This window comes from Pseudophryne corroboree, chromosome 10, assembly GCF_028390025.1.
Source record: "Pseudophryne corroboree isolate aPseCor3 chromosome 10, aPseCor3.hap2, whole genome shotgun sequence".
NCBI lineage: Eukaryota > Metazoa > Chordata > Amphibia > Anura > Myobatrachidae > Pseudophryne > Pseudophryne corroboree.
Genome location: NC_086453.1, coordinates 149003632 through 149030309, shown reverse-complemented (window position 1 = coordinate 149030309; position 26678 = coordinate 149003632). Strand labels below are relative to the sequence as shown.

Sequence of the window (26678 nt, the reverse complement as noted above, 5' to 3'; positions counted from 1 at the left end):
GAGTGCTCATCTTCTAGTGGGCCGCAGATTCGGCATACATGACTGGGTCCTGGTGACCACGGATGCCAGCCTTCGGGGCTGGGGCGCAGTCACACAGGGAAGAAATTTCCAGGGTCTGTGGTCAAGTCAGGAGTCGTCTCTCCACATAAACATTCTGGAACTGAGGGCCATTTACAATGCCCTAAGTCAGGCAAGGCCCCTGCTTCAAAACCAGCCGGTTCTGATCCAATCAGACAACATCACGGCAGTCGCCCATGTAAACCGACAGGGCGGCACAAGAAGCAGGGTGGCCATGGCAGAAGCCACAAGGATTCTCCGATGGGCGGAAAATCACGTACTAGCACTGTCAGCAGTGTTCATTCCGGGAGTGGACAACTGGGAAGCAGACTTCCTCAGCAGGCACGACCTCCACCCGGGAGAGTGGGGACTTCATCCAGAAGTCTTTCAAATGATTGTAAACCAGTGGGAAAAACCACAGGTGGACATGATGGCGTCCCGCCTAAACAAAAAGCTAGAAAAATATTGCGCCAGGTCGAGAGACCCGCAGGCGATAGCTGTGGACGCTCTGGTAACACCGTGGGTGTACCGATCGGTTTATGTGTTCCCTCCTCTTCCTCTCATACCAAAGGTACTGAGGATAATAAGGAGAAGAGGAGTAAGAACTATACTCATTGTTCCGGATTGGCCGAGAAGAGCGTGGTATCCGGAACTTCAAGAAATTATGTCAGAGGACCCATGGCCTCTACCGCTCAGACAGGACCTGCTGCAGCAGGGGCCCTGTCTGTTCCAAGACTTACCGCGGCTGCGTTTGACGGCATGGCGGTTGAACACCGGATCCTGAAGGAAAAGGGCATTCCGGAGGAAGTCATTCCTACGCTGATAAAAGCTAGGAAAGAAGTAACCGCAAACCATTATCACCGCATATGGCGAAAATATGTTGCGTGGTGTGAGGCCAGGAAGGCCCCTACAGAGGAATTTCAGCTGGGTCGTTTTCTGCACTTCCTACAGTCGGGAGTGACTATGGGCCTAAAATTGGGTTCCATTAAGGTCCAGATTTCGGCTCTGTCGATTTTCTTCCAGAAAGAACTGGATTCACTACCTGAAGTTCAGACTTTTGTAAAGGGAGTGCTTCATATTCAGCCCCCTTTTGTGCCTCCTGTGGCACCTTGGGATCTCAATGTGGTCTTGAGTTTCCTAAAATCACATTGGTTTGAACCACTTAAAACTGTGGATCTGAAATATCTCACGTGGAAAGTGGTCATGTTATTGGCCTTGGCTTCGGCCAGGCGTGTGTCAGAATTGGCGGCTTTGTCATGTAAAAGCCCTTATCTGATTTTTCATATGGATAGGGCAGAATTGAGGACTCGTCCCCAGTTTCTCCCTAAGGTGGTATCAGCTTTTCACTTGAACCAACCTATTGTGGTGCCTGCGGCTACTAGGGACTTGGAGGATTCCAAGTTACTAGACGTAGTCAGGGCCTTGAAAATTTATGTTTCCAGGACGGCTGGAGTCAGGAAAACTGACTCGCTTTTTATCCTGTATGCACCCAACAAAATAGGTGCTCCTGCTTCTAAGCAGACTGTTGCTCGCTGGATTTGTTGCACAATTCAGCTGGCGCATTCTGCGGCTGGATTGCCGCATCCTAAATCAGTGAAAGCCCATTCCACGAGGAAGGTGGGCTCATCTTGGGCAGCTGCCCGAGGGGTCTCGGCTTTACAACTTTGCCGAGCTGCAACTTGGTCAGGAGCAAACACGTTTGCTAAATTCTACAAATTTGATACCCTGGCTGAGGAGGACCTTGAGTTCTCTCATTCGGTGCTGCAGAGTCATCCGCACTCTCCCGCCCGTTTGGGAGCTTTGGTATAATCCCCATGGTCCTTACGGAGTCCCCAGCATCCACTAGGACGTCAGAGAAAATAAGATTTTACTCACCGGTAAATCTATTTCTCGTAGTCCGTAGTGGATGCTGGGCGCCCATCCCAAGTGCGGATTGTCTGCAATACTTGTATATAGTTATTGCCTAACTAAAGGGTTATTGTTGAGCCATCTGTTGAGAGGCTCAGTTGTATTTCATACTGTTAACTGGGTTTAATATCACGAGTTGTACGGTGTGATTGGTGTGGCTGGTATGAGTCTCACCTGGGATTCAAAATCCTTCCTTATTGTGTCAGCTCTTCCGGGCACAGTATCCTAACTGAGGTCTGGAGGAGGGGCATAGAGGGAGGAGCCAGTGCACACCAGGTAGTACAAAATCTTTCTTTTAGTGTGCCCAGTCTCCTGCGGAGCCCGTCTATTCCCCATGGTCCTTACGGAGTCCCCAGCATCCACTACGGACTACGAGAAATAGATTTACCGGTGAGTAAAATCTTATTTTCTGTCGACCATAACGTTCCTGATAGATCCACATCGGGGCATGTCAGTACATGGTCATACACATTCACAACACATTACTGTCACTAGGGACCTGACAGGTCTGGACAATCCACTTGCGTATAGGTTATATCTATATGTGTATATATGTAGATATAGGTTTATATATGCATGGTTAGGATATATGTGTTTTATTGTGTATTACATGATGTATATCCATGAATGCTGAAATAATGGTATTCTTATCATGTGCTGGTCGCTCTGTTGATTAAGCTCTAGATTGGCCGTGATGAGTTGGTTTCGATCCTCTCAAGGAGTCCGTATATTATTCTCTTCACATCGGAGAGAAACCTATGACAGTCAACTCCTGGTCGACACAGAGCCCGGTCGCAAAGGATCATACACAGGCAGCTAAGTGATATTTTATTTCTATACTTTGACCTTGTTTGCGCTGTATGCACTTGAGGGTGTGTTGTGTTCGGGTAGGCATCCGATAGAATTACCCTACCCAGTGTGGGTAAGCATGCCTATGTTTATTCTACCTTATAACATTACAGCAGGCTGCCACGTGACAGCAGGAGGTGTGACCGGACAGATGCGGAGGATGTCTCCGGGAGATGCTGGAGGGAGGTATACAGCTGTTTGGTGTGGCCTCTGTTAAGTCAATCTCAGCGGATTCCACTGGTAAGTCTAACTTCGTGCGTTAGCCTCTTTCACAACGGTTGGTGACGCATTCTTTTTGTGGGATGCAGTCGTTTTAACCGGTTCGATACCATTCTTTTTTCCTTTTCTGTGCAGACAGTGGAAGGTGAAAAGGTAAGAGTTCTGCAGCCTTGTTAGGTTCGCAGTAGTGGATGTCGTTTTCTGTTTCCTCCACATCCACCACTGGTCGCTGAGTCTATCGGGCTGGTCCCCTCTCCGGTGGGCACTCGTCTACTATGTTTCAGTTGGTCCAGGAATAGACTAGGACCTGTGGGTTATTTATAGAATCCAAAGGGGGAACATTCTGAGTTACGGTTGTTTCCCCTTACTGTTTTTCTAATAGTTCTTGCCGTTCCACTCTGGAAGGGAAGATAGTATGCGACGCCATACAGAGGTGCGTCAGGAGCAGGACATTGTCCGGTTGTCCCTGTAGAAAGGGACAAATTGTTGTTTCTCTCTGACTGTTCTTCGACACAGGGATTGGCTGTTGTTTCCAACGACACAGATGTTGGAGGTGGGTTTCAGAGTAGATAATAACCGGTTAAAGTTCTGTGTTTTTCCATGTGAAAAGAGGTCTGAAGAGCCAGAGTTGGATCGGTTTTACTGTGACACTTCTTCAAGGTATTCCGTTACTTAACCGGTTGGGTGCGGCCAGAGAGGCCTTTTTTGGGGAGAGGCTCTAATGCCAGAGTGGTTTTCAAGAGACCAGTTGGAAATGTGGTCCGGGTCTCACCTGCACATGCACCTGAATATAATCCTAACGGCCAGGACATCGCTCCTGTGGTGTCTGCTCGGTTCTCTCCTTCTAGAGGGATGAAGGTTCGGGTTCCGGGTGTAGATCCTGGTATCCGTGCATATAGATCTCCGAGACAGAGGAGCAGTACTTGCAGGGGACGTGGTTCCAGGGGATAAGGTCGAGTTGGAAAGCTTGTCTGCTATAAACTTTCTTGAATTAAGAGTTAGTTTCGACAAACATATTCTTCGTGTTCTGCCCGTGTTAGTTCTGCTAGACGACTTGTCAGCAGTGGCATAAGTAAAGCGCTATGGCGGAACAAGGAGAAAAGCGGCAATGGCAGAAGATGCACAGTTTTGCCGTTGGGTGGAGAGTCTGGTAAACGCTATATTAGCAGTCTTCGTTCCGGAGGTGAACGACGGAGAAATAGATTTCCTCTGCTGACGCGATCTTCATCCGGGAGAAATTCAGTCGTCATCGAGAAGTTTTCACAGACGTGACAAGTCTTTGAGGATTGTCGCAATTGGATATGTAGGCGTCTCGCCTCAATGAGAGGCCTCAGGGATATTGTTCCAGGTCATGGGACGCTCAAGCTATAGCAGTGGACAACCTCGTGACACCGTGGGTGTTTTTTAGTCGGTCTAGGTGGCCTCTCCGCTTTAATTTTTGTTTGAAGGTGATAAACGTGGGATGAACAAAGGTTCAGGCGATCCTCTTGGATCCGGTATAGCCAAGGAGGGTTTGCTATCCAGTTTTTCACGATTTACTCATAGAAGATTCCTACCCACTTCCTCTACGTAAGGATCTGTTATAACAAGATCAGGGTGTGTTTCAAGGCTTAACGCGGTTGCGTCTGACGTCGTGGCGGTTGAATACCATATAATAAGTTGAAAGGGTGTTCCCAGTGAAGTCATTTCCTCAATTCTTCAGGCTAAGAAAGAAGTAATGGCTAAGCTTTACCACTGTAGTGGGCGTAACTATGTGTTTTGGTGTGTATCCAGGAAGGCTCCTATGGAAGTCTTTCAGCTAGGTTGTTCTTATCCATACTTTACAAACCGGTGTGGATGCAAGTTTAAAGTTGGGAGTGTGGCCTATTAATTTCTTTACAAAAATTTCTCTCTTGGAAAGTGGTCATGCTCTTGGCTTTGACATCCGCAAGGCGGGTGTCGGAAGTGGTGGTTTTGTCTCACAAGAGCCTTGTTTGATCTTGCATGTGGATAGAGAGGAATTGAGAACTCTGTTAGTAGTTCTGCCGAGAGTGGTTTCTGGTTTTCGCAGCAATTGGCCTATTTTGATGCCGGTGGTTGCTTAGGCATTAGCTGATTCAAATTCTCTCGATGTAGCCAGGGATTTGAATATTTAGGTCGCCAATTTGGCTCAGATTGGAGAAACAGGGGCTCTGTTTGTCTGATATGTTCCCAGTATGGTTTGGGTGACTGTGTTATGCAGTCGGTTACACGCTGGATCTGTGATGCTATTTGGCATGTTCGTTCTACGGCTGGATTGCCGTCACCGAAGTCGGTGGAGGCTCATTTTACTGGGAAGATGGTCTCTTTTTGGGCGGATGCCCGAGGAGTCTCGGCGGTTCAACTTTGGAAACTTGGTCGGGTTCAAACGCTTTTGCTATGCTCTACAAGTTTGATACCCTGGTTGAGGGGGACCTTTTGTTTGCTCAATCGGTGCTGCAGAGTCGTTCACACTCTCCCGCCCGTTCTGGAGCTTTGGTATTGACCCCATGGTCCTTTTGGAGTCCCCAGCATCCTCTAGGACGTATGAGAAAATAGGATTTTAGTACCTACCGGTAAAGCCTTTTCTCTTAGTCCGTAGAGTATGCTGGGCGCCCGTCCCAGTGCGTACGGTGTCTGCAGTTATTGCTTTTGGTTACACTCTAGTGGTGTTTCTTCTCTGTCAGACTGTTGCCGACGATGTTCATGCCATGGCATGAGGTGTCTTATTATTGGTTGTGTTGGCACACTGGTTGTGTTAGATATTCTCTCAGCATGTAGCTGTGTCTTTTTCATGCCGTAGGCTGGTTTTCTATTGAATGCCATGTTCTGCGGTATGTTCGTGGTGTGAGCTGGTATGACACTCACTGTGTTTATAAATTCTTTCCTCGAAATGTCCATCTCTCCTGGGCACCGTTTCTAACTGAGGTCTGGAGGAGGGGCATAGAGGGAGGAGCCAGTTCACACCCAGTTTAAGTCTTTATAGTGTGCCCAAGCTCCTGCGGATCCGTCTATACCCCATGGTCCTTTTGGAGTCCCCAGCATCCTCTACGGACTAAGAGAAAATGATTTACTGGTAGGTACTAAATTCCTATTTATAAAAGCGCTGTTTTGTCTGGGAATTTGGTTTCCAGTGTCAGTTGGCGCTGGGTGTGTGGTGGCATACTCTCTCTCTGTCTCTCCAAAGGGCCTTTTTGGGGAACTGTCTCCATATAGATATATCCCTGAGTGTGTGGGGGTGTCGGTATGCGTGTGTCGGCATGTCTGAAGCAGAAGGCTCATCCAAGAAGGAGGTGGAGCAGATGATTGTGGTGTCTCCGTCGGCAACGCCGACACATGATTGGATGGATATGCTGAATGTTTTAAATGCAAATGTGTCTTTATTACATCAGAGGTTGGACAAAGCAGAGTCCATGGATAGAACAGGGAGTCAATCCATGGCTTTGGCTGTGTCACAGGGCCCTTCAGGGTCTCAGAAACGTCCCCTGTCCCAAGTAGCAGACACTGATACCGACACGGATTCTGCTTCCAGTGTCGACTACGATGATGCGAGGTTACACCCAATGGTGGCCAAAAGTATTCACTATATGATTATTGCAATAAAGGATGTTTTACTTATAACTGATGACCCCTATGGCCCTGACAAGAGGGTACACATGTTTAAGGAAAAGAAACCTGAGGTAACCTTTCCCCCATCGCATGAGCTGAACGCATTATTTGAATAGGCTTGGGAAACTCCAGACAAGAAACTGCAGATTCCCAAAAGAATTATTTTGGCGTATCCTTTCCCTGCACAGGACAGGTTACGATGGGAATCATCACCCAGGGTGGACAAGGCGTTAACGCGCTTGTCCAAAAAGGTGGCGCTGCCGTCTCCAGACACGGCCGCCCTCAAGGATCCTGCTGATCACAGACAGGAAACTACCTTAAAATCTATTTATACACATACGGGGGCCTTGCTCAGACCGGCAATAGCGTCGGCTTGGGTTTGTAGCGCTGTTGCGGCTTGGACGGATACCTTGTCAGCTGACATTGATACCCTGGATAGGGATACCATTTTATTGACCTTAGGTCACATTAAAGACGCAGTCTTATATATGAGAGACGCTCAGAGAGACGTTGGTCTGCTAGGTTCGAGAGCCAACGCCATGGCGATTTCTACTAGGCGAGCCCTGTGGACCCGCCAATGGTCGGGTGATACAGACTCAAAGAAGCATATGGAAGTTTTGCCTTACAAAGGTGAGGATTTATGTGGGGAAGGTCTCGCGGACCTGGTTTCCACAGCTACCGCGGGCAAATCTACCTTTTTACCTTATGTTTCCCCACAGCAACAGAAAACGCCGCAATATCAGATGCAGTCCTTTTGGTCGCATAAGTCCAGAAGAGGTCGGGGCTCTTCCTTCCTCGCCAGAGGTAAGGGAAGAGGGAAAAAGCAGCCTGCTACGGCTAGTTCCCAGGAGCAGAAGTCCTCCCCGGCTTCTACGAAGTCCAGCGCATGACGTGGGGCTCCACTGAGGGAGTCTGCGACGGTGGGGGCACGTCTTCGACTCTTCAGCCACGTCTGGGTTCGGTCAGAGGTGGATCCTTGGGCAATGGAAATTGTGTCCCAAGGTTACAAACTGGAATTCGAAGACGTGCCTCCTCGCCAGTTTTTCAAATCGGCCTTACCAGCTTCTTCCCCAGAAAGGGAGATAGTTTTAGCTGCTATTCAAAAACTGTGTCAACAACAAGTGGTTGTCAAGGTTCCCCTATTTCAACAGGGGCAGGGGTACTATTCAACCCTGTTTGTGGTCCCGAAACCGGATGGCTCGGTCAGACCCATTTTAAATTTAAAATCCCTAAACCTGTACTTGAAAAAGTTCAAATTCAGGATGGAATCGCTCCGGGCAGTTATCTCCAGCCTGGAAGGGGGGGATTTTATGGTGTCACTAGACATAAAGAATGCATACCTTCATGTCCCCATATATCCCCTTCATCAGGCGTACCTGAGATTCGCTGTACAGGAATGTCATTACCAGTTTCAGACGTTGCCGTTTGGGCTTTCCACGGCCCGAGGATTTTCACCAAGGTAATGGCGGAAATGATGGTGCTCCTGCGCCGGCAGGGAGTCACAATTATCCCGTACTTGGACGATCTCCTGATAAAAGCGAGATAGAGAGAACAGTTGCTGAAAAGCGTATCGCTCTCCCTGAGAGTGCTGCAGCAACATGGCTGGATTCTCAATCTGCCGAAGTCACAGTTGGTTCCAACGACTCGGCTATCTTTCTTGGGCATTATTCTGGACACAGAACGAAAGAGGGTTTTTTCCCCGATGGAAAAAGCCCAGGAACTCCAGAACATGGTCAGAGACCTGTTGAAACCGAAAAGGGTATCAGTTCATCAATGCACTCGAATACTGGGGAAAATGGTGGTGTCCTACGAGGCCATCCCCTTCGGCAGGTTTCATGCGAGGACTTTTCAGTGGGATCTTCTGGACAAATGGTCCGGGTCCCATCTTCACATTCATCAGAAAATCAGCCTGTCCCCAAGGGCCAGGGTGTCTCTCCTGTGGTGGCTGCAGAGTGCTCACCTTCTAGAGGGTCGCAGGTTCGGCATTCAGGACTGGGTTCTGGTGACCACGGACGCGAGCCTCCGAGGATGGGGAGTAGTCACGCAAGAAAAAAAATTTCAGGGACTATGGTCAAGCCAGGAGGCTTGTCTACACATCAAAATACTAGAATTGAGGGCCATATACAACGGCCTGCGTCAAGCGGAGAATCTTCTTCGCGGCCTACCGGTTCTGATTCAGTCGGACAACGTTACAGCCGTGGCTCATGTAAACCGACAAGGCGGAACAAGGAGCAGAGTGGCAATAGCGGAAGCCACCAGGATTCTTGGCTGGGCGGAAAATCATGTAAGCGCTTTGACAGCAGTCTTCATTCCGGGAGTGGACAACTGGGAAGCAGACTTCCTCTGCAGACACGATCTCCATCCAGGAGAGTGGGGACTTCATCAAGAAGTTTTTGCAGAGATAACAAGTCGTTGGGGACTTCCTCAAATAGACATGATGGCGTCACGCCTCAACAAGAAGCTTCGGAGGTATTGTGCCAGGTCAAGGGACCCTCAGGCAGTAGCGGTGGACGCCCTAGTGACACCGTAGGTGTTTCGGTCGGTCTATGTGTTTCCTCCTCTTCCACTCATCTCAAAGATATTGAGAATCATAAGACGAAAAAGAGTGCGGACAATACTCATTGTTCCCGATTGGCCTGGAAGGGCCTGGTATTCAGATCTTAATTAAATGCTCGCAGAAGATCCGTGGCCTCTTCCTCTCTGAGAGGACCTGTTGCAACAGGGGCCCTGCCTGTTCCAAGACTTACCGCGGTTACGTTTGACGGCATGGCGGTTGAACACCGAATCCTAGCTGGAAAAGGCATTCCGGAAGAAGTCATCCCTACTCTGTTAAAGGCTAGGAAGGAGGTGACAGCGAAGCATTATCACCGTATCTGGAGAAAGTGTGTATCTTGGTGTGAGGCCAAGAATGCTCCTGCGGAAGATTTCCATCTGGGCCGTTTTCTCCACTTTCTGCAGACAGGGGTGGATATGGGCCTGAAATTAGGCTCCATTAAGGTACAGATTTCGGCCCTATCAATTTTCTTTCAGAAAGAATTGGCTTCTCTCCCGGAATTCCAGACTTTTGTAATGGGAGTGCTGCACATGCAGCCTCCTTTTGTGCCTCCAGTGGCACCATGGGACTTTAACGTGGTGTTACAGTTCTTTAAAATCTCACTGGTTTGAACCTCTTCAAACGGTGGAATTAAAATTTCTCACTTGGAAGGTGGTCATGTTGTTGGCCTTGGCATCTGCAATGCGGGTGTCCGAATTGGCGGCCTTGTCTCACAAGAGCCCCTATCTGATTTTCCATGTTGATAGAGCAGAATTGAGGACTTGTCCTCAATTTTTGCCTAAGGTGGTTTCTTCGTTTCATATGAACCAACCTATTGTGGTGCCTGTGGCTACGGGGGACTTGGAGGATTCCAAGTCCCTTGATGTAGTCAGGGTCTTGAAAATTTATGTAGCCCGGACGGCTCGGGTTAGGAAAACAAAGGCTCTGTTTGTCCTGTATGCAGCCAACAAGGTTGGCGCTCCTGCTTCTAAGCAGACTATTGCTCGCTGGATCTGTAACACGATTCAGCAGGCTCATTCTACGGCGGGATTGCCGTTACCAAATTGGGTCAAGGCCCATTCCACTAGGAAGGTGGGCTCTTCTTGGGCGGCTGCCCGAGGCGTCTCGGCATTACAACTTTGCCGAGCGGCGACTTGGTCGGGTTCAAACACTTTTGCCAAATTCTACAAGTTTGATACCCTTGCTGATGAGGACCTCATGTTTGCTCAATCGGTGTCATCAGCACTCTCCCGCCTGGTCTGGAGCTTTTGTATAAACCCCATGGGCCTTACGGAGTCCCCAGCATCCTCTAGGACGTAAGAGAAAATAAGATTTTAAACCTACCGGTAAATCTTTTTCTCTTAGTCCGTAGAGGATGCTGGGCGCCTGTCCCAGTGCGGACTATCTTCTGCAAGACTTGTATATAGTTTTTGCTTACATAAGGGTTATGTTACAGTTTTGATCAGTCTCGGGCTGATGCTGTTTTGTTTCATACTGTTAACTGGTTCGTATATTCCATGTTATACGATGTGGATGGTGTGGGCTGGTATGAATCTTGCCCTTAGACTAACAAAAATCCTTTCCTCATACTGTCCGTCTCCTCTGGGCACAGTTTCTCTAACTGAGGTCTGGAGGAGGGGCATAGAGGGAGGAGCCAGTGCACACCCATTCTAAAGTTCTTTATAGTGCCCATGTCTCCTGCGGAGCCCGTCTATACCCCATGGTCCTTACGGAGTCCCCAGCATCCTCTACGGACTAGGAGAAAAAGATTTACCGGTAGGTTTAATATCTTATTTTAATGTAAAAATGAAGTCCTCAGTCACTTTTCCTGCCTCAGAGTAATTGACGCATGGTTTGAAGAACCGTGGGTTAATCCTTATAAGAAGTTTCAGATCCCTAAAAGGTTGCTCTCATCTTTTCCTTTTCCTCTGGAGGATAGGAAAAAATTTGAAAATCCACCGATAGTGGACGCATCAGTCTCTAGGCTGTCACGTAAAATTGTATTGCCTGTTCCTGGTGCAGCCTCCCTGAAAGACATGGCTGATCGTAAAATTGAGACTACACTCAAATCATTGTACACAGCTGCTGGGGTTGCCCAAAGACACACTATTGCATGTGCGTGGATCACTAAAGCCATTGCAAAATGGTCAGGTAACCTAATTGAGGGGTTAGATTCCTTATCTAGGGGGGATGTTGTCTTACTCCTGCAGCATATACAGGACTCTGTGAACTTTATGGTGGAAGCCATAAAGGAAATAGGCTTGCTTAACACACGCACCACCGCTATGGCATTGTCGGCACGCATAGGCTTGTGGCTACGCCAGTGGACTGCTAACGGGGATTACAGGAAAGGGAAAGGCGTGGAAGGCCTACCATTCACAGGAGAGGCCTTAATCGGAGATGAATTAGACAAATGGATCTCCACAGCTACTGCGGGTAAGTCTACATATCTTCCTTCTGCAGCCCCCCCCCAACCAAGAAGACTTATTCAGCTTCTAAGTTACAGTCCTTTCGGATGGCCAAGTTCAAGGGCAAATCCAGAGCTGCTTCTACGTCCTCCTGCGGCGCAAGAGGTAAACCACGCAAACCAGCAACAGCAGGTGCTCAGGAACAGAGCTCAGGCTCTGCTTCCTCAAAGATTTCAGCATGACGGTGGACAGCAATGCCTGGAAGGCTGTCAGGTGGGAGCTCGCCTACAATTCTTCAGTCAAATCTGGTCAAATTCGTGCCAGGTTTCCTGGGTCATAAATCTTATTTCCCAGGGCTACAGACTGGAGTTCTAAGAGCTCCCACCTCACAGATTCTTCAAATCAGGCTTGCCAGTTTAACAGGAGGCAAGTATAACTTTACAACATGCCATCCAAAAACTGGTACAGACTCATGTCATTGTTCTAGTTCCACCTCATCAGCTAAACAAGGGGTACTATTCCAATTTGTTTGTAGTACCGAAACCGGACGGTTCGGTAAGACCAATTTTGTACCTCAAGTAGTTGAACCCGTACTTATGAGTATTCAAATTCAAGATGGAGTCTCTGAGAGCAGTGATCTAAGGTCTGGAGGAGGGGGAATTCCTTGTGTATCTGGATATCAAGGAGATGCGTACCTTCACATTCCGATCTGGCCGCCTCATCAGGCTTACCTACGGCTTGCACTGCAGGACTGTCACTACCAATTCCAGGCCTTGCCATTTGGTCTCTCCACGGCACCGAGAGAGTTCACCAAGGTGATAGCAGAGATGATGTTTCTACTCTGCAAACAGGGAGTGAACATAATTCCGTACCTGGACGATCTCCTGATAAAAGCACCGTCCAGGGAAAGGTTGCTGTACAGCACTGCTTTCTTAACCAAACTTCTCCAGGATCATGGGTGGATTCTGAACCTTCTGAAATCTGGTATCCGGACTCCAGGTCGACACAAAAAGGTCGACACACCTTAGATCGACACCAATTGATCGATGTGGACAAAATGTCGACATGGGAAAATGTCGACGTGAGTTTTTCACCTGCCCCCCCGTTTTTTTTTTTTACTTTTTCATACTTTACAATCCACGTGGACTACAATTGGGAATGATAACCTCGCTCAAAGCATGGCGAGCGAAGCGGTGCACTACTTGGGGTTCCCAGTCACTCTACGAAGAAAACAACACCAAAAAGCATTAAAAACTGCAGTCGATCTAAGGTGTGTCGACCAATTGGTGTTGACCTAAGGTGTGTCGACCTTTTTGGTGTCGATCTGGAGTCCCATACCCCCGAAATCTCACCTAGAGCCAACACGGAGGCTCCCATTCCTGGGAATGATGCTGAATACGGAGTCGCAGAAGGTGTTCATTCCGTTGGAAAAGGCATTATTGATCCAGTCGATGGTTTGGGATGTCCTGAAGCCAACCCGGATATCGATGCATCTATGCATTCGCCTTCTGGGGAAAATGGTGGCCTCTTATGAGGCTCTTCAATATGGAAGGTTTCACGCAAGATCCTTCCAGGTCGATCTGTTGGACAAATGGTCCAGATCGCATCTTCACATGCACCAGAGGATCCGTCTTGTCGCCAAAAGCCAGGATCTTCCTTCTGTGGTGGCTACAGACTTATCACCCCGTCGAGGGTCGGAGGTTCGGAATTCAGAATTGTATTCTGTTAACCACAGACGCAAGCCTCAGAGGTTGGGGAGCAGTCACTCAGGAGGTGCAGTTTCAAGGAAGATGGTCCAGTCAAGAAGTCATCCTTCCAATCAACGTTCTGGAACTCAGGGCCATATACAACGCCCTTCTGCAGGCCTCACATCTTCTTCAAGATCAGGCCATTCAGGTCCAGTCGGACAATGTGACGGCAGTAACGTACATAAACAGACAGGTCGGAACGAAAAGCAGAGCAGCGATGTCAGAGGTGTCAAGAATTCTCCTCTGGGCAGAGAGAAACGCTGTGGCGTTGTCAGCGGTCTGCATTCCGGGAGTAGACAACAGGGAAGCAGACTTCCTCAGTAAACACGACCTGCACCCGGGTGAGTGGGGCCTTCACCCGGAGGTGTTCAGGTGGTTGACACGTCGATGGGGATATCCACAGATCGACATGAAGCCCCCTCGTCTCAATAAGAAGCTCAAGCGTTATTGTTCCAGGACGAGAGTCCCACAGGCGGTGGCAGTAGACGCCCTGACGACTGCATGGGTCTATCAGAGGGTGTACGTGTTTCCTCCACTTTCTCTGATCCCAAGAATTCTAAAGAGAATATAAAGGTTCAAGCAATTCTAATTGCACCGGACTGGCCAAGAAGGGTCTGGTATGCGGACCTTCTGGAGATGCTCCTCGAAGATCCGTGGCCTCTACCTCTAAGCGAAGATCTTCTGCAACAGGGCCCGTTCGTCTATCAGGACTTACCGTGGCTACGTTTGACGGCATGGAAGTTGAACGGCTGATTCTAGCCAGGAGAGGGATCCCTAACAAGGTTATCCCGACTATGATCCAAGCCAGGAAGGGGGTAATGTCTAAGCATTACCATCGTATTTGGAAGAAATACGTCTCTTGGTGTGAGAGCAGAAAATTTTCTGCAGTGGAATTCCATCTAGGACGTTTCCTGCTTTTTCTACAAGCAAGAGTGGATGTGGGCCTATGTCTGGGCTCCATAAAAGTCCAGATTTCGGCCATGTCCATTTTCTTTCAGAAACAATTGGTTTCTCTCCCTGAGGTCCAGACGTTCTTGAAAGGTGTTCTGCACATCCAACCTCCCTTTGTGCCTCCCATGGCTCCTTGGGGGTCTCGATGTGGTGCTGCATTTCCTCCAATCGGACTGGTTTGAGCCCTTACAGGAGGTTGACGTAAAATATCTTACGTGGAGGACCGTCACACTGTTGGCCTTGGCTTCAGCAAGACGTGTGTCGGAGCTGGAGGCTTTGTCTCACAAAAGTCCCTATTTAATTTTCCATGAGGATAGAGCTGAACTCGGAACTCGTCAGCAATTTCTTCCTAAGGTGGTGTCTGCGTTTCACATCAACCAACCTATTGTGGTTCCGGTTGTCACCGACACCTCTGCTACTTCAAGGTCTTTGGATATCGTGAGGGCTTTGGAGGTGTATGTGAAAAGAACTGCTCGTCACAGAAAGACTGACTCGCTGTTTGTTCTTTATGATTCCAATAAGACGGGGTGTTCTGCTTCAAAGCAGACAATTGCTCGTTGGATCAGACTTACTATCCAGCATGCTTATTCCACGGCAAGTTTGCCATGTCCAAAATCTGTACAGGCCCACTCTACTAGGTCGGTGGGTTCTTCCTGGGCGGCTGCCCGGGTGTCTCTGCTTTACAGCTCTGCCAAGCAGCTACTTGGTCATGTTCGAACACGTTTGTAAAGTTCTACAAGTTCGATACTTTGGCCTCTGAGGACCTTCAGTTTGGTGAATAAGTTCTGCAGGAACCTCAGCACTCTCCCACTCGGTTTGGGAGCTTTGGTACATCCCCATGGTACTAAATGGACCCCAGTACCCTCTAGGACAGGCATGTCCAAACTGCGGCCCTCCAGCTGTTGTGAAACTACATATCCCAGCATGCCCTGACACAGTTTTGCGGTCACAGAATGCTAAAGCTGTGTCAGGGCATGCTGGGATGTGTAGTTTCTCAACAGCTGGAGGGCCACAGTTTGGACATGCCTGCTCTAGGACCTAAGAGAAAATAGGATTTTAATTACCTACCGGTAAATCCTTTTCTCGTAGTCCATAGAGGATACTGGGCACCCGCCCAGTGCTTCATTCTTCCTGCTCTGTTACTTGGTTAAGTAATGTTGGTTCAGCCATTGCTGTTCCTGTTTCAAGTTTGGTTAGCTTGGCTTTCATTTTGTTGTGTGTGCTGCTTCGGAATCTCACAACTGTCCTTATCTATCTCGAAGTATGTCTGTCTCCTCAGGCACAGTTTCCTAGACTGAGTCTGGTAGGAGGGGCATAGAGGGAGGAGCCAGCCCACACTATCAAATTCCTAAAGTGCCCATGGCTCCTAGTGGACCTGTCTATAACCCATGGTATTAAATAGACCCCAGTATCCTCTACGGACTACGAGAAAAAGATTTACCGGTAGGTAATTAAAATCCAATTTTTTTGTAGTCCTGTGTTCGCATAGTCGCCGCTCACCGGGGAGTGTATTTTAGCTGTGCAAGTGTGCGATCTCATGTGCAGCCGAGTTGTACAAAAAGATCTTGTGCAGTTTCTGAGTAGCCCAGCTGCAATCACTTCATCCTGTCCGGGACCGGAATTGACGTCAGACACCCGCCTTGCAAACGCTTGGGAACGCCTGCATTTTTCCAAACACTCCCATAAAACGGTCAGTTGTCACCCACAAACGCCTTCTTCCTGTCAATCACTGTGCGATCGCCCGTGCAAATGGATTCTTTGCACAAACCCATCGCTGAGCGGCGATCCGCTTTGTACCCGTGCGATGCGCCTGCGCATTGTGGTGCATACGCATGCACAGTTCTGACCTGATCGCAGCGATGCAAAAAACGCTAGCGAGCGATCAGGTCTGAATTTCCCCCTAAGTCTCTATCTACCTTGAGTACGAATAGGTAGATAAGTGCCTGATGCATATGAGTCTGAAAATTATTGCTGCTGTTTTCTTTCGCTGTGCCACTGAATACGTTTAAAACTCCTATATAAGGTAATGCAGTAATATATTCTCCTACATACTTGAAATATATTTGTAGTTGATTATGTGCTCATATTGCTTATTATACTAATGATTGCTAGTGTGATTGCTGACTTTTACTATAATTCTGTCAGTTTTCTGTGTATTCCAATCCTCAATGCTGGTGCATAGCAGGGTGGGGTCGGATTGTGTGTCACTTTAACAAATTTTAAAGTGATTACAGTCACAAATTGTGTAGTACCACTGTACAGGTGTGTGATTTATTTATCATGTCTAAGAGCGGCAAGGGTGAGGAAAATACACTTTCTACGGCAGCACCAATACTCATTTCATGTTTGGCTTGCAAAGGTGGGTTAATCTCTCAGGATCTGTTTCAAAATGAATTATGTGCTGTCGAAGTCAAAAATATTACATAGAGAGAACATACAGACTACACACATTATAAGTCGCTATGCTTGCAAATACGCGCAGCGAGCACAGCAATATATGGTAACATACGCATTTACACGGACATGCCACATAGATGGATTCGACACATATTTCATACAGCACATAATTATAATAATATCAAGCGCCAGACATCATAATGATTTAAAATTATATAATGGAGCAATGTCATGTATGTGTATTATTGGAACGAAGCAAGATAGACCTGTCATATTTGGTATTAAAGCAACCAGATTAATGTGTAGATTCATTTGATACTTGTTATTGAGTTGTAGGACATTGCAACAAGTAGTTATGATTAAATGTGTGAAAGCTAAAATCACTCTTATTAGGACAATAGACATTTCCAAACACAATGGTGGACAGGAAACTCAGGCCAGCCCCTTTTGATGTCTTCAAGGCTGAACCTGTTTAGCATACGAACAGACCAGTGACTCATCATGAATGAGAAAGTTCCCTCCCTTAGACTAGATGTGTGCACTCCCCCAAAACTAGATAACACATTACAGAGACACACAGGGGTTAGTTGCTGTTTTTGTCCCAGACGATGGTGGATATGTTGCCAGACCAGTTCCTGTATTTATTTGCTGAGAGAGATATATTAAGAGGAAGATGCATTGAGGGAATGGTATGGTATGCTGGCCTGTAACTGTATGTATTTTGTATTAACTGATTACTGTATAAATTGTAACCATGTAACTATATGTATACTGTACATTGTGATATACTTAATACATATACTTTTAATAACAAATATATACATCAATGAGCTTTGGAACTCAGATAATGTGTGGGTGTATTGTTTTCTCTTATGGGATGCAGTGTTTTGCAATGTATAGCGCACATTCATGGCACATGGTAATAAGATGTGCAGGCGTCTACAATATATATTAGGACGGGCATTTTAAATATTTGTTAGAAAGCAATTTGGTATTTACAGTGCAAATTGTTTTAGCTTTCACCGAAGCCTTTTAAATAAACCAAGGCAGGCACAGGTTCAAGTTGAACCCCCATGGGCTACTTTTGCACAGACGTTATCCAGTATAGCTGAGCGGATAATGCCAGCTCCTATACCAGGGATAAGTTACCCTATTAACCCTTACATGCAACCTTTCACCTGGTGTTCATTACATCCAGCAGGGCAAGCAGCAGCCTCTCAACAAAAACAGGCTGAAAGGCCGATGGTAAGTAAATCACATATATCTGAAACAACATCTTCACAGTCTACGCATGTTTCAGATGAGGACTCATCACATTCCGGGTCTGCGTATGGAGACGAGGAGGAAAGCCTCAGCTCGGTAGACATACCTGAGCTGATTAGTGCAATGATAGTCATTCTATCCTTAGAGTAGGTGGCAGAGCCTGTGTTAAAATCTAAAGCACCTGTGTTTAAACGTCCTAAGACAGTTAGGACTGAGTTTTCTGGGTCAGAACAGTTGACGGAAATTATGCAAGAGGCTTGGGTTACACCCAGTAAGAAGTTCAGAATTCCAGGGAAATGGAATTCCAATTGTCCTCTCCCAGCTGGGGACTGTTGAAAAAGGGAGGTGGCTCTCAAAGTAGATACGCATGACATTCGACTAGTGCGAAAATCTACATTACCTCTGCCATCAACATCATTAAATTATGTCACGGATAGGAGAATCGATGGTTTTCTTAAAACCATTTTTTTCCTTGTCTGGGGCAATCATAAGACCAGCCATGGCTTCAGCCTGGATGGCAAAAGCAGTGGCAGCCTGGGCTGATGCATTGGAGGATGATCTTTCAATGGCATCTAGAGAGCAAAAAAATCTCATATTCCAAATATCAAACAAGCAGCGACGTTTATGGAAGATGCAGCCTTGGATATGGGTACAATTGCCTCTCAGGCATCCGCCTCAGCGGGATCGGTATGAAATACCTCTAATCAAAATCCCAACACCAATTGACCGATGGTCAAAATCCCGACAAGGTCAAAATACCGACATTTAAAATATCGACAAGGTCAAAATACCGACATGTAAAATGCAGACAGGTCAGAATACCGACATCGACATAAGTCAACATGGACACCATATAAAGTGTACCGCGTCCCCTCGCATGGCTCGTCGGGATTTTGATTGGAGGTAAACTGACTGCATCCCGCCTCAGCAGTAGCAGCTCGCAGAGCGGTTTGGCTACATACATGGAAAGCGGACTCAGAATCCAAAAAGGTTCTGGAGTCTTTGCCTTTGACTGGAGATATTCTTTTTGGTAAAGAATTAAACATTATTTTGGAGTCAGAAGCAGACTCCAAGAAAGTGAAGTTTCTTTCCACACACAGATTCAAGCCTAGATTTCCAGCTTTTCGGTCTCAAGGAAAAGCAAAATGAAAGGGTGATGGTTAACAGTCCCAATACAACAAGTCTCGTAAGACTAAAAACCATTGGGCTTTTAGAGGACCAACTTCCAAATCAGAAGATAAGCCATCAGCTTGATGGTGCGGGCCTCCACCTGGGGGAACCCAGGGTGGGAGGCTGACTTCAGTTTGCACAGATCTGGCAGCAGTCTACCACAGATGCCTGGGTGTAAGAAGCTGTATCTCACGGTTATGCATTTGCTTTCAAGAAACACCATCCTCAAAGATTTTTTTGTACCAGCCCGTCTTCAGTGGAAACGAAGGCCAGGGCTTTGCAAGAGGCAGTTCAGAAGTTTCTTCAGTCAGGAGTAATAATTCCAGTTCCCCCTACACAAATAGGACAAGGTTTTTATTCCATCATGTTTCTAATCCAGAAACCAAGTGGGTCGTTCCGACCCATACTCAATCTCAAAGCGCTGAACAAGTACATTTGAGTGCCTCTGTTTCATATGGAGACTACATTCCATTATTTTGGCCGTGGATCCGGGGGATTTTATGGTATCCCTGGATATCCAGGATGCTTACCTACATGTTCCTATAGCACTGTCCCATCAGCGCTATCTCAGGTTTGCAATCCTCCAGTTTCAGTTTCAGGCCCTACCATTTGGACTGGCCACAGCTCCCAGAGTATTTATCAAAATTATGGTGGTGATGGCATCTTATCTCCGTCAGCAGGGGATAAGGATTTATCCATACCTCGACAACTTATTAATCCTGGCAGTTTCAGGAATTGCTTCAGTTTCATCTGCAACAGACAATAGGTTGTTTACAGAGACACAGTTGGCTCATAAATTGGGCAAAGTCATCCCTGGTTCCATCACAACGGATGACCTCACTTGGGGGCTGTGTTGGATTCGAGGCTTCAGAGAATAATTTTACCTCTGAACAAAATATCCAAAATTCAGTCGAGGATACAGGAGCTACTACACAGTCAAAGGGTATCCATTCACACTGCAATGCGTGTGATGGGATTGATGGTGCGACATTCGACATAGTGGAGTATGCTCAGTTCTATTCGAGGCCTCTGCAACGTCTGATCCTTTCCAAATGGAATGGTTGTCATCAGACAATAAAAATACAGACTATGGTCCTTCCTCTGAGAATAAAGAGGTCCTTAGCCTGGTGGCTACAGACATCCCCATCTGGACAAAGGGAGACCCTTTTGGATATCAGATTGGGAAATTCTGACAACGGATGCCAGTCTTCAGGGCTGGGGAGCAGTGTCAGGATGGAGTTGCTTCCAAGGGCAGTGGACCATGGAAGAAAGTTGCCTGACAATAAATATATTGGAACTTCGGGCCATACATATGGCACTTATTCAGGCAAAGGACATCCTTCAGGGGAAACCAGTCCAAATCTGCTCGTACAATGCAACGGCAGCGTACCTCAACCATCAGGGAGGAACTCACAGGCAGAATGCAATGAAGGAGGTAAGTCACACAATAAAGTGGGCAGAACTTCATCTTCCAGCCTTGCCCGCAGGGTTCATTCCGGGAGTCTCAAACTGGGAAGCGGATTTTCTCGGTCGACACGCCATTCATGCAAACGAATGGGCTTTACACCCAGAGGCTTTCCAAAATCTGGTAAACAAATGGGGATTACCAGAGATCGATCTCATGGTGTCACGCCAGAACACCAGAGTTCACGCATGCGGGTCAAGAACAAAGGATCCCAGAGTGATCTTTGTGGATGCCCTGTCAGTGAGGTGGGACTTTCGTTTGGCCTATATGGTTCCACCAAATGCCCTGTTACCCAGGGTAATGCGAAAGGTAAAACAAGGAAAGGGCACCTTGATACTAATAGCTCCCTCTTGGCCCAGAAGACATTGGTACACAGATCTGCTGAGGTTGTCGATGGATGCTCTAGTCTTACTCCCTCAATGTCCAGATCTACTGTTTCAGGGTCCTTGCTCTCACAAGCACCTGAATCGACTGTCTTTGACAGCGTGGCTCTTGAGACTTCCATCCTGAAAGCAAGAGGATTTTCACAACAGGTAATTCAAACAATGCTCAGAGCAAGAAAACCTTCCTCAGCTCGCATTTATCACCGAATATGGCAAGCCTATATTCAATGGTGCGGTGACCGGAAATTTTACCCTAGGGCGTTCAGTTTCCAGAGTCTTGGCATTCCTTCAGGCAGGAATTGACAAAGGTCGCTTCCTTGAGAGTGCAAGTGTCAGCGTTGACTGTATGGTTCCTAAAGAAAATTGCTAACCTACAGGATGTGCACACTTTTTTCCAGGGAATGCTGCGCACTCAACCTCCTTTTGTTCCTCCTACAGTGCCTTGGGACTTAAGTTTAGTTCTAAAGGCCCTTCAAGTTGCCCTATTTCAACCACTTAAATGAGTGGATCTTAAATGGTTAACAGGTAAAGTTCTCTTTCTACTGGTTATTGCTTCAGCTAGAAGAGTTTCAGATTTGAGGGCATTGTTATGCCGCCCTGCTTTTCTGATTTTATTTTTTTTTGCCTGCTTTTCTGATTTTATTTTTTTTTTTTATCCAGACAGAGCGGTTCTCAGAACCAAATCTGGGTATCTTCCTAAGGTGGTGTCTAAATTCCACCTTAACGAAGAAATTGTAGTCCCGGCCTTCCAGGAGCCGGACCTTTCTGGGGGAGATGCACCGTTGGATGTAGTCCGTGCCTTAAGGATCTACATGGATCGTAGCAGTGCCATCAGAACGACAGATTCTCTCTTCGTTCTCTATGGATTTCACAAGAGAGGATGGCCTGCTGATAAGCAGACACTGGCTAGTTGGCTTTGGATGACAATTTCAGAAGCATACTCTCAAGCTGATCTCCCTGTTCCGAGTCCCGACTAATGTGTCCGCTCATTCTACTCGTAAAGTAGGTCCGTCGTTGGCAGCACAACAGATATGTAAGGCAGCCACATGCTCTTCCATTAACACATTCATTAGACATTATGCCTTTGATACCTTTGCCTCTCAGGATGCTGAATTCGGGGGAAGGATTCTCCTGTCCAGTCAGGAGCGTCCCCACCACTAAATTGCTTTGGGACATCCCAATGTTCTCCTGTGGATAACCTGTGGACTCTGCTGGAGAAATAATCGTTATGGTAAAACTTACCGTTGATAACGCTATTTCTCCTAAGTCCACAGGGATCCCACCCTGACGCACCTGATTTGAGAATCCTTTTTACTCATTAACCACTTCCTTTTCGTATGGAAGGGTGTGCGTGTGTATTCTTCTCGCCGGATTAGGGCTCTCTATGATGGTCCTGCCTTGAGCTTTGGAAAAACAACTGATTTGCCTGAGCCAGGAGGCGGGGATATATGGACGGGCCCATTGCATGCTGGGAGGCCGAAAGCTTTGACCGTTTGGTGCAAATCCGCTGTCGCGTCGTCATATCCCAATGTTTTCCTGTGGATTTAGGAGTAATAGCGCTATCAATGGTAAGTTTTACCATAACGATTACATCACTGATAGTTTTAATGCACGTAAAATATGTGTGAGGCAATTCACACTTAGTTGAATTTCCCCCATGCTGTACAGAATAAATACTTTTTCTAATTAAAGCATTAGTTACTGCACATTATGGGGTTTTGTAGGCTTTGGGAACTGTAAAATAGAATTTTTGTATTTTTAAAAATATGCAGTACAGGTTGAGTATCCCATATCCAAATATTCCGAAATACGGAATATTCCGAAATACAGGCTTTTTTGAGTGAGACTGAGATAGTGAAACCTTTGTTTTTTGATGGCTCAATGTACACAAACTTTGTTTAATACACAAAATTATTAAACATATTGTATTAAATGACCTTCAGGCTGTGTGTATAAGGTGTATATGAAACATAAATGAATTGTGTGAATGTAGACACACTTTGTTTAATGGACAAAGTTATAAAAAATATTGGCTAAAATGACCTTCAGGCTGTGTGTATAAGGTGTATATGAAACATAAATGCATTCTGTGCTTAGATTTAGGTCCCATCACCATGATATCTCATTATGGTATGCAATTATTCCAAAATACGGAAAAATCCCATATCCAAAATACCTCTGGTCCCAAGCATTTTGGATAAGGGAGATTCAACCTGTATTACAATATATAGACAATAAAAAACATTTTAGCAATTTGTCATCTTTGTTAACTTTATTCACTGAAAGGATCTTTTGAAGACTTTAAACTACAGAAAACTAACTATACACTATATGAAACTCAGATAATTAGTGTCTGTAGCTATTATTTTTGCTTATGTGCTTTTTTAAACTATTGTTTTTTGGTTCTATTTGTTGCTTGGCTGGTCTACGTACTGTATGTTGGTGTATTCTTTAAGGAAAGCAACGGGATCAATTTTATGCTGAAATCACTAACAATATCTTGTTATAAAGGATGTAATATGACATTAGGTTAGGGTCTTATCAGGGTATGATGATTTTCTGTATGCACTGTACAATAAACATCATGAAGATATATTGATGGTAAGTAAGAAAGAATGTAGCAATATCAGAGGTACAAAGACATTTACTACTAATCAGGGCATTTATATGTTCTTCTTTTCTCCAAAATTAATCTGGTAAATAATTTTCTCCACTCACAGCATGAATTCTGATACATGATCATTATGATCTTCTGACCTCTACAGTTATTTATATAAAACCCTTTTTATGTTTGTAAAGGTATTTGACACATCAGACCTTCCAGGAGGAGTAGTGAACATCCTTTCTGGGGGACGAGACCACATAGCGAAATATCTAGTGGAACACCAAGACGTGCAAGCCATGTGGTACTTTGGATCTGAACAGGTAAAATAGCTAAGCAATCACTTTATATATTATAGGGTCTATTCATGGAGCAGTGAAAACAGTGGAGTAGTGAGCCAGTGGAGATTAATATGTAAAATATTGGTGCCTGCTTACTGTAACTCAAAAGCCAAATAATACATAGGGGGTATTTAATTAGATGCAGTAAAACAACGGGTGCTTTTCCCGATGTTGTTTTCTTACAGACTATCCCATTAGGTCCCCGTAAAAAAATAAATTTTCTCGTGAAAACACACAGGTTCAGTGTTTCACCTTCACGAGGCAGGTGAAACAAAATCCCCGATAAGCCACGTCCTTCACTGATTTATCAGGACTAATTTGATAGCCCCTGGCGAGACAATAACCATGGGTAATTGGATACTGGCCATAGATGGCAAAAATAAGTTGCCTAAAATTCCTACTAAATCTACATATAAATAAATCCGTTCTTGGGTTGAATGCATAAACTATATTAATATAATGAACCTACCCAGACTTCTATAGGGATGTAGTTTCTATAGGGATGTAGTTGGAATCCCGGCGGTCGGAATACCGGCAGTCAGAATACCAACGCCAGAATGCCGGCAGCGCCGCCACAGCTATTCCCACTCCTGGGTGTCCACGACACCCATGGAGTGGGAATAGAACCTATGGCGAGCGAAGCGAGCCCGCAAGGGGCTTCATTTCGCTCGCCCCCCTGCCGGTATTCTGATGATCGGGATTCCAGCATTGGTATTTTGACCGCCGGGATTCCGACCGCCGAGATCCCATACCGAACCCCTTCTATACAGTACCTCGGTAATGCCTGTCTTATATGAGTACCTCCGCAAACTTTTAAATTCATGCAACATATAATCTCCTGTTTTATTTAGACCAAAATGCATCAAAAATGTATCTAAAAATTCTACAAAGTCTTCCCAAGGTGGTGGGTTACACATTCCAAAATTTCAAAATGGATGATCAAGCAGCACAGCTTTCCCAGTGTGTCCAGTGGAATACAGCACCTCTATCCAAAGTGTGGGTCAATTTAGAAGTGGGCACTTCCAAACTTACTTTCTTCCTCGAGTTCCATAGGGTCCACAGGGATAACGATGCGTTATAGGTGATAGCATAGCTTCTTGGCACCATACAGCTAAGCCTTTGAGGTATCCCAGGATGCTCCAGTCCTCCTCCCTATAACCCAGACCCCTAGCTCAGGCAGGTCAATTTTTTGTATGGTGCAGAAGGAAGTGGGTGCACCTTTCTACAGGGGCCGCTCTTGCAGACCAAAAGCCTCCGTCACTCCCCGGTGGTGCCGTAACTCACGCACAGCCTCTGCCGAGACGGGGAGCTTACGGCGGGGCCCACACACAGTGACTAGCACCGCAGACTGTAGCAACCCTGGCTGCATGGCCGGTCATCTGTGAGCAGACCTCCTTCTGGGGGAACCCAACGTGGGAGGCCATCTTCTTCACTTCGTGCCTTTCTAGACACTGACCACTTCGGACGCCTGGGTAAATAAAGTGGTCTCTCACAGGTACACCATCTCATTCAAGAGACGCCCACTCTGTTGCATAAGTGTTCCCTCAGATTCTTAAAATGCTCTACTCCTGCAACAGGTTATACAGCCACTTCTGGAATCAGGAGTGATATACCAGTTCCTCCCTCTCAATGTGAGATGGGCTATTGTTCCTAGCTATTCCTAGTACCAAAACCAAACGGGTCGCACTGACCCATCCTAAACCTCAAATCCCTCTACAGATTTGTTGAGGTTCCCAAATTCCGGAAGGAGACCCTATAGTCTATAGTTCTAGCAATGGAACAAGGGGATTTTATGGTATCCCTGGTTATACCGGATGCTTACCTGCATATCCCTATTGCTCCTTCACATCAGCAATTCCTGTGTTTTGCTATGGGCAAACAAAACGTTCAATTCCGGTCACTGCCATTTGGACTGTCTATGGCGCCCAGAATTTTCACCAAAGTTATGGCAGTCATGACAGCATGTGTCAGACGGCTTCCATACTTGGACGAAAAATAACAGCTACATACTACATGGGGTAATATTAGGGGATTCTGTACTGGAAAAAGACTTGGGGGTTCACATAGATAACAAACTTAACAGACGATTTTTCCCTTCAAAAGTGTTAACAACATTGTTTTTTAACATTTATTTTATTTAATAAAGTTGAAAGAGTATTTTTTTAAATATTTAAACATTATATTATACACATCTGCAGAACGGATCTCCTCGTCAAAAACGGGGGGACAGGGTGTGACGGCGCAGTTGCATGAAATCTGACCATGCCAGTTAAGTGGTTTTAAGCAGCAGTACCCAAAGTAGGAGTGCAGCAAAGAAGGCTAATAAGATATTAGCATGCATAAAACGGGGAATTGATGCAAGGGACGAGAGTATTATACTCCCTTTATATAAATCAGTAGTGAGGCCACATCCTGAATACTGTGTGCAATTTTGGGCACCAAATTACAAAAAGGATATCCTGGAGCTAGAAAAGGTTCAGAGGCGGGCGACCAAACTAATCAAGAGCATGGAGACGCTGGAATACGAGGAAAGGCTTGCAAGGCTAGGCATGTTTACATTGGAAAAGAGGGGACTAAGAGGGGACATGATCAACATCTACAAATATATAAGGGGTCAATACACAGAGCTTGGGAGGGACCTGTTTTCTACAAGATCAGCACAGAGGACACGTGGTCACTCGCTTAGGTTGGAGGAGAGGAGTTTCCGCACATTGAGGTGAAAAGGTTTTTTTCACAGTAAGGACAATACGTGTTTGGAATTCCCTGCCTGAGAGAGTA

At 46.2% G+C, this 26678-nt stretch overlaps 1 protein-coding gene across 1 annotated transcript in view; it reads left to right on the top strand.

Moving 5' to 3' along the window:
• Window positions 1–26678, top strand: part of ALDH16A1 (aldehyde dehydrogenase 16 family member A1) — a 282143-nt gene that overhangs the window by 244228 nt on the left and 11237 nt on the right. Inside the window, exon 16 of the mRNA XM_063942876.1 lies at window positions 23757–23882. Within this exon, the coding sequence (XP_063798946.1) occupies window positions 23757–23882 (126 nt within the window). The remainder of the gene's footprint in view (window positions 1–23756; window positions 23883–26678) is intronic.